The sequence below is a fragment of the Lampetra fluviatilis genome, chromosome 53, assembly GCF_964198595.1.
Source record: "Lampetra fluviatilis chromosome 53, kcLamFluv1.1, whole genome shotgun sequence".
NCBI classification, from domain to species: domain Eukaryota; kingdom Metazoa; phylum Chordata; class Hyperoartia; order Petromyzontiformes; family Petromyzontidae; genus Lampetra; species Lampetra fluviatilis.
In genome coordinates, this window is record NC_136327.1 from 3,617,353 (window position 1) to 3,626,678 (window position 9,326).

At 45.0% G+C, this 9,326-nt stretch overlaps 1 protein-coding gene across 3 annotated transcripts in view; it reads right to left on the reverse strand.

Annotated features, from left to right (window-relative positions):
• LOC144949295 (ATP-dependent clpX-like chaperone, mitochondrial) overlaps positions 1–3,904 on the reverse strand; it is a 39,301-nt gene extending 35,397 nt beyond the window's left edge. For all 3 annotated transcript variants that reach the window (XM_078879241.1, XM_078879242.1, XM_078879240.1), the window contains exons 1-2: positions 3,684–3,904; positions 731–834 (exon numbers count right to left, since the gene is read on the reverse strand). In XM_078879241.1, the coding sequence (XP_078735367.1) occupies positions 731–806 (76 nt within the window). In that variant the 5' untranslated portion in view covers positions 807–834; positions 3,684–3,904. The remainder of the gene's footprint in view (positions 1–730; positions 835–3,683) is intronic.
• Between the last annotated feature and the right edge of the window lie 5,422 nt (positions 3,905–9,326).

Below are 9,326 nucleotides of genomic sequence, written 5' to 3' on the forward strand. Positions count from 1 at the left end.
AAAGCTTATTTTAATTGACAATAAAATAATTACTTTTTAAATAACATAGATCTATATTCAGGAGGGCCCTGCTTGGGTTATATAGCTATATGGTGTGTATAGGAGGAAACCAAAAATACCAGGAGCAAACCCACACATTAAAACACTCAAAACTCCACTACACAGATGTCCTGCTAGAAACACACTTGCTGTACTGCCTACTACAGGCACATCACTACGCTTTAGGTGGGTGTCTCACATTTGTGAGGACTCTTTGACTGACTGGACAAATCGTCGACAGGAAAGGAATGACTTTCAATGCCGACACAGAATAATGTTTTTTCCTGTTGACCAATTGACCTTCACAAACACTGGGTTTGCAAATAATTTGTTTAAATAAAGGCAAACTGTGGACCAGTCTATCTCATCTGAGTCTTATAAACAGGCTTGGGGCCCCATAAAAATATGTTCAGCAATTACTGCAAGAATGTTCAAAATCCTTCAGTGGAGCCCACACCCTGGCGATGAGATTCAGATAAGATACACGTTTGCCTTGATTACAGAAACTGGAAAGCACCCGTCCAGAAATCCCACTGTGTTACGCACCTAAATTATATACTGTATTATTTTGGTGATAAAAACATATCCCATGTCAATTCATCTACATATAAATCACAATCCGCAAAAAATTGGAGAAAATTATTTTAATTGGTGGACAGGTTGGGTGGATAATTTTATTGGATTAATTTACCAGTGTTCACCGCGGTGGCCCCGAGACCCCAAGCATAGCGCAGGGGTCGCCCAGATCTTTGCAGCGCACAAGGCATTCCTCGCTGTGTCAGTCACCTCCGAGAACTGGGGAAACAAACGCAAAGCCCGATGATGAATATAATGGTGATTGTGATGGGAGGAGATGGTTATGATGTTGATGATGGTAATTATACAGATGATAACGCTGATGAATAATGGTGGTGGTGGTGGTGGTAATTGTGGGGATGAAGACGACGGTGGTGACGATTTGCAAACAGCATAAGTGTGATGCGACAGTGGTGGTGATGACCATGTGAATAGTAAACTTTGGTAATGAATTCTTGAATAGGGGATGATGATGATGGTTGACAGTCATGAGCATGAAGGTGGAAATGATTTTTTTATGCTGTTAGTAGGTGCTGATGATGTTACTAATTATTGTTGTGATGACAATGATGATGATATTCCCCAGTGTCAGTCATTACCTACAACTGGGAAAACAAAGTTGGAACAGCCGATGATGATGCTGGTCGTCACAAATGTGATCAAGGATATTGCGATAGTGATAATAGCGATCGTCACGTTGCTGACCATGTGGTAATTATTAATATAGTAATTAATAAAAAATTAACGATAACAGTGATGCCAATGATGATGATGATGACGTGACAACGAATGTGGTTATTTTGAGTATACTGTGCAAATTAATATTGTGACTGTGTTAAGAATTATTTGATCATAATGGTAAGGCTGTGATGATGACGATGATGATGAGGTATAGGATTATGGTAAAGATAACGAGGTGATCATGGTAAAGAATGTAACATTGATGATGACAGTGCTGTCAGTTTCTTGGACCATTCTCCTGGGATTAATTGTAAAACAACAGCCGTAACAAACACGCAAACGCTTCCGAACTTGTGTTATAGTAGGCAGTTACACATATCGACAGTAACTGATAAAAAAAAACATGTATTTATTCAAACAAAAGCACCTCACGATCCATGCGCACAGCCTTTTTTAAGACCACTGGTGGGTGAGGTAATTTGACCATACTTCCCCAAGCTGCCCTCTGCTGGCGAGATGTTAACGACCTCGCCTATTTTGATTTAAAGCTTTCGTGACTGCAGGGATTCATATTCTTGGTTCTTTCGGTAAAGTCACGTAAAAGAGAAATCCACAGCAAGAAAATGTTTTTGCTGTGGATTTCACATCTGATGATGATTGCTTGTGTTGCAGTTGAAACGTCGTGAGAATTTGTATTGTTTAATACTTTTAATATTTTATTATTTCCCTTCTACGTGACTTTACCGAAAGAACCAAGAATATACCTCGCCTATTATACAACAAGGAGCTCGTGGGTTCGATCCTGACGACTGCTGTATATTTGGAGTTTGCGTGTCCCGCTCCCCGTGGCCAAGTGGATTTTTCTCCGGGTCCTTCGGTTTATCCCTCCACATTTAGAATCAACATCACCACGCATTTGGAGTATTTGGCTGCTGCCATCAATGTCCACGTGATGAGCCCACTTCGTTGAGCTATCATTTGTAATGGCCAGGTCGCTTCTGAAAAAGAACTACACAGCTTACCTCGTCAAATAAAAACACATAAAAACACATTCCTGCGGAGGGAGCTGGTAGGAACGTTGGGTTGCTCGGTCAATGGCCAGGGTCAACGGCAGCGTGGTGTATTCCGCAAATGTGCCCGACTGTGAGGGCGGGCACAAGCCGGCGTGAGTAGGTTAAACGTTGAGTTTTATAAGGGCACCACGGGGTGACCAGCCCCTCCCCACCCTCCCCACCCAGCCCCCCCACCCAGCCCCACCCCCTCCCCACCCTCCCACCCAGCCCCTCCCCACCTTCCCTTCCCCACCCAGCCCCACCCTCCCCACCCAGCCCTTCCCTCCCCAACCCTCCGCCCCTCCCCCCCCCTCCCTTCCCCACCCAGCCCCTCCCCACCCAGCCCCTCCCCACCCAGCCCCTCCCCACCCTCCCCACCCAGCCCCTCCCTCCCCACCCAGCCCCTCCCCACCATCCCCGCCCATCCTCACCAGCCCCTCCCATCCCTCCCCACCCAGCCCCTTCCTGCACGACGGACGGACACACTAATCCCCTGTGGGCCGGTGTAACCAGGAGGTTCCTACCAGTACAAGAGTTTAATCACCGAGTAGCCCCGCAGCCGCCTCTGCCACCTGTTATGAGCGGTGTTCTCCTAACCAGGCACGACCCCGCTTAGCATGCAGGGTTGAGTTGGTCACGGGCAGATTCCAATTAGAAACCCCTCTGTATAAACCACTTAACACACAAAAATAACATTTACACACTCCCTACACTCAATCATCATGCGCTCACCTCCGTTGACCACCAGACACCACTGAAGGACCATTGCCCGAAACGTCGCCCATTACATACAAGCACTTTGTTTTCAGGCTACAATGCGATTGACGCTATTGTACATATGGCAAAAGCATATCAAACTGAAATAGCCATATTAACAACAAAATCATATACTACTGACAATAAACACGTACTTTCTCTGCACGTGAGAATAACTACAATATAAAACATTTATAATGATCAATATGAAGGACCATTTGATGACCAAATCTGGCTGTTTGCCTGATAAAGCTCGTCGTAATTACTGTCGAAACGTCGTACTCAAGATTGTAAATGTTGTGGCTTGGCTCTCCAACACACAACCGGTGTTGCTGTACTAATAACGAATTGGCAACGTTCTGTTAACGTGACAACCCTCACTAATCGGCTGTGTCGGGTGGTGGCGGGTTGAACGACACATTTATATATTTACGCGATCAAACTCCCCCCCAAAAAAACCCCAATATATTATGAATACATATTAAGTCCAATCTTATATGAATACATATTAAGTCCAATCTTATATGAATACATATTAAGTCCAATCTTAAGGCCCAAAGCTGCCGTGGTGGTAGTTACCTTCAAATAAGAGCGCGTTGAGTGCCGTCAGACCGCTCAAAAAAACGACAAAAAAATCATCAAGACGGACGAAGGCGATCAACGAAGGGGAAGAAGATAAAAACAAAACAAATTCCTCTCCTTGAGGTGAAATTCACCGGGAAGTGAAAAGTTTTGCCGGCACTGACACTCACACAGCCTCGACACCATCGGCGGCCGCCATTGTTTGTTTACGCGGTGACGTCACTCACGTCGTGTCGGCGAGAAGACGTCACGCGGTGATGACGTAACCCGGCGATGAGATTGTCGGCCATCTTACGCAGGGGGTGGTTAACGTGTCCGTAACACGGAAGTTGAGTTTGGATATCGCTAAATATGAATGTGTCGTTAAACCCGCCACCACCCGACCACACGGGCAATTAGTAAGGTTTGACGCGTACACAAAACGTGCCGATTCGCTGCTAGTTTTTTAGCACACATACCCGGTGTGTTGGAGAGTAAACACCCCACGACATTTACAATTATTGGAGTACGACGTTTGGCTAGTAATTACAACTGACATCATCATCAGGCGGACAGCCAGAGTTGTGGAGAAATCCTCCCGCTTCGATCTTAACGTAAGAAAGTGGGCAGCACTCGAAACGTAACTCTCCCCCCTTCCCCTAGTAAGATGGCTGCCGTGAGGTCGAATGATCGGAAATCGACATAGGCCGGAAACGCGTCATTCCAGGGACGATGCTGATGTAGTCCTCTACTTACGAACACCCCCCGCACTTACGAACACTCCCCGCACTTACGAACGAACACCCCCCGCACTTACGAACACCCCCCGCACTTACGAACAACTCCCGCACTTACGAACACCACCAGCACTTACGAACCAGCTTCCATGTAACGATGCTGTACTGGACTATATTCGGATTTTTACAACACTGCGACAATTTGCTGCCCCGTAGCCTTTGTGTTTACGGCATGCCGGTAAAAATAAATCAAGGGTTCCAAGGTTTTTCCACGAAAAACGGTCATCTGCGCTCGTAAAATGTCACTTGAAAAAATAATAGAATGGAAAAATTCATACTATGAAAAGCAGCCGAAACTCCAGTCCTGGATTAGAAAGTCTATCCAGGTATCCCGAAGATAATCAGGATTTGACCCGGTTTAAAATGTTCTGGATTCTTGCTCAACTATATAAAACTAGGGGTTGTTCGGGGGTGCCTGCGGTGCACCTCACAACCATTTACGTACGGCCTTTGGCGAGGAAAGTCACAAAAAATTGCACCCGAACCTCCGTTTTGAAGTTTTAAAATTAAACATCTTTGAATTGTATCATGTTTTAAATCAGATAATTGTATTTCTTCATTAAAAGCTTTTCTAATTTTCCATCTGGAAGACTTAATTGAAAACGACATTTCGTGTGAATTTTCTCTCAAGTAGATGGCCTTGCTGGGGGTTCGGTTCGATGCGGACTTTCACCTGTTTGGGATTGCGGGATCGATAAAGCGACAGAGCTGGCCGTGCGAGAAGACAGCCATCTGCAGATCGATTCCAACGTGATCGAACGTCTGTCCCTGCGCCTCCGTCGTTCATACAGGGGGCGCGTAGGTTTGCAGCGCCCCCTACATGAAAACGACAGAAAGTGCAGCGTTCACAGAAAAAGATGTGCGCTTATATAAGAGTATTGGCATAAACAGACGAAACAATATCCTGTAAAAAGTTGCTGTATTTACTGTACCGTACTTACCACTCCAATCTTGCAGGCTCCGTAGGCAGTGATGTATACCTTACGCGTACAGTATTTTCATTAAAGTGTATGTAGTGCAGTGGGTTCTTCAACTTTACTGCAACTTGCACACCTTTAGTTTTCAGAAAGGGCATCATGCCCCATGTTAAGCACCATTGATGTAGTGTATAATTTACTCTATATATTTAATAACTGAAATCAAGCGGAGCTACTTTTTTGTCATGCACATTGTGCCGATCGCTGGACTGGTACAGCATATGGGGCAGTTTTTTTGCCGGTTTCGCCGGATCGGTCCGGGACCGCCGTATAATGTTGGAAGCCGGATAATTGCGCGCCGGTTAATCGACGGATCAACTGTTATTTGCAAGGGGCAGGAATATATGGACAGTGAGTGGGGGCTAGTGGTGGAGTGGGCGTGGTTATGTAGAAGTAGGCGGAGCTTGCAAAGGGAGGGACTGACAGCTCACCACATATCCAGGTTGAACCTGGCAGGAATTAGACAGACCTAATATTGCTTGACCCTTTGAGCAGAATTAAGACAGCTTTTGGGAGGCCTTCATACAGCAGTGGATTGATAATGGCTGACGATTCCAATGTATTGTTCAAGGGCAAATAAAGCTGTTTTCCCTGATAATATAAGCATTGGCGGATTTGAGCCGGGACACATTTCCACAGTATGGATCAATCTCCATCGAACAGCCAATATGAATTATCATAAAGTGATATCTATTTTATTGACCCCACAGGAATTGAAATATAAAAAATCTGACTTCACAACCCTCCAATTGCAAGTCGCGCACACAGTCACAGGGCAACCTGGCCAATCACCAATGTTTCAACTCCTGTATCCCCGGGATTATAAGATGCAGCCCTAACCTTTGCATTAAATTACAGGGCGGAGGGAGGGAGTGCATCTTATAATCCTGATAAACTCCTTTAAAAAATGTATCTTGATTTGAAGCTTTTGTGACTGAAGGAATCCTCATTTTCACAGTCAAAACACTCAATTGTATTAGTATAGACGCGCGGGAGCACAGAAGTATGGTACAACAGTGGATTCAGCTGAACTGCCCTCTGCTACCCACCACGAGGCCCTACAACCTATAACACCTGACATTCGTGGTGGTCACCCATCCGAGCAATGTCCAGGCCCATACCTGATGAGCTTATGAGATCTGATGATATATGGCACATTCTGGGTGGTTTGGTCATAATCCGGAAATCGTGCATTTGCATTACTCTAGTACTGTACCCACTATAATTACCCAGGAATGTCTGTCCTTAATGCTCGTGACGTCACTCCACATCGATCAGCTCCCCTCATTAATAATCATGAGCAGGTGACGTCACTCCACATCGATCAGCTCCCCTCATTAATAATCATGAGCAGGTTGCATCCTCCACATTGAACAGCCCCCCCCCTCATTACTCGTTGGTTCTTTCGGTAAAGTCACGTGGGTATAAAATAAAATAAATCACGACGTTTCGGGCACAACACAAGCGTCCGTCATCAGGTGGGAAAGCGTGGTCTGCTGCTGAGTCAGACTGTCTGCCTCAGCAACATGGTGCGAGGAGGGGCCTGCTTCCAGCAGTTGCTTGACAAAGGGCTGCAGAGTTAAACAATTTGAATTCAGAGCTGTTAACTTACATCAGTATGCAAAATGTTCAATGGGAATGCAAAAATCATCACAGATTAGGTTACATAACCTCAAATGATCTCGTTCGTGGTTCACTTTGTCCTCATCGACATAACTCTTCAAATGAAGACACTAAGTATTATGGAAGTGGAAAAACATTTGAATGTTTAATTTCGTTTTTCATGCCCGATGTATGTTGAACTTCTTTCGCACCGTACGTAATTGGAGGTACGGGCGCTAATCACTATACAGTACTCGGGGGAACCTGGCTGAAATTCAAGTGCATGAAAACCAGATTAAAATCCATCTGGGTGAGCAGTACCGACTCAGTGTTCTGGCATGGCCATTATGAGCCCCACTGAGCCACGCAGCGAAACATTACCACAAGGCAAACCAGATGATGCTAAAACTCACATACCCAGCATTAACAAACACGTCTTTGTTATCACAAGGCAAACCAGATGATGTTACAACTCACACGTACCCAGCAAAAACAAACACGTCTTTGTTATCACAAGGCAAACCAGATGATGTTACAACTCACACGTACCCAGCATTAACAAACACGTCTTTGTTATCACAAGGCAAACCAGATGATGTTACAACTCACACGTACCCAGCATTAACAAACACGTCTTTGTTATCACAAGGCAAACCAGATGATGTTACAACTCACACGTACCCAGCATTAACAAACACGTCTTTGTTATCACAAGGCAAACCAGATGATGTTACAACTCACACGTACCCAGCATTAACAAACACGTCTTTGTTATCACAAGGCAAACCAGATGATGTTACAACTCACACGTACCCAGCATTAACAAACACGTCTTTGGTATCACAAGGCAAACCAGATGATGTTACAACTCACACGTACCCAGCATTAACAAACACGTCTTTGGTATCACAAGGCAAACCAGATGATGCTAAAACTCACACATACCCAGCATTAACAAACACGTCTTTGGTTACCAAAATTTATTGGGCTACTCCAACAAACAAAAATGTTTATTTTCTTTTACACTTTTTTACATTCTTAAATCTAGGAATAAAATACATTGCACAATTCAAATACTGACTCCAAATAAAAACGTTGTAAAAGAGTGGGCTGAAGAATGTCACGACTTTTCTCCATACAACCACTTAAAATAGATGTGAGTAGGCCACAGCAGAATTTCAGAAGCACCAGCAATCACATTCAGGCGTTTTATGTAATTTCGGTTTCTGCAAGAACTCAGCCGCTAGCTTAAATTACGACATTTTTGTCCACACAATGAGAATTGCGAACATTGCAACCTTTTCCAGTAGCAGCGCAGTGGTTAGAGCACTGTGCTATGGGATCTGACCACATGAGTTTGATTCCCACCAACCCACATTGATCAGTATTAAAGTACAACTAAACAACTCCCATGGTCAACACAGAGTGGGGAGGTCTTGAGAAAACGGTGGATTGTTACGTTATTAATATGGCCCTTTAAAATACTTAAAAAGTACAAGTCTCCATATTCCAAAGTGTTTGCCATTGCTCAATCATTGGTTGCCCTAAACAGTGTTGGAAATTGAACATTCCTAGGGGAGTAACATCACTCAGAGGGGCAATAAAATACACTTATTAAGGTGAGGAAATGTTTCATGATCACGATATTTACCAACTCAGCTGTATAAAGTGTAGGGCTCTCATAGAATGTATGGATAATTGACGCCAGTGGTTCTTCACCTGGGGTGCACACATCCCCAGGGGTGCGAGACATGCCTGATACTGGTAGGAACCTCCTGGTTACACCAGCCCACAGGGGATTAATGTGTCCGTCGTGCAGGGAGGGGCTCGGTGGGGAGGGAGAGGCTGGGTGGGGAGGGGAGTGAGGGGAGGGGCTGGGTGGGGAGGGGTGGGCGGTGGGAGGGGCGGGGCTGGGTGGGGAGGGGCTGGTCACCCCGTGGTGCCCTTATAAAACCCAACGTTTAACCTACTCACGCCGGCTTGTGCCCGCCCTCACAGTCGGGCATATTTGCGGAAAACACCACGCCGCCGTTGACCCTGGCCATTGACCGAGCAACCCAACGTTCCTACCAGCTCCCTCCGCAGGAATGTGTTTAGGTGACTCATCGAAACACAAATTAAGCATGGGCAACATAAGTACAACTACCTTGTTTCACCAAACCTATGTATTTATTAACATAAATTTTTGTTACGATTTAGAACCAAAGGACTGCATGCCTGCAGTAAAGGTTAAGAACCACTGGATTACACCAATCGTACTGCAAATTTTTTTTTGTATTTACTAC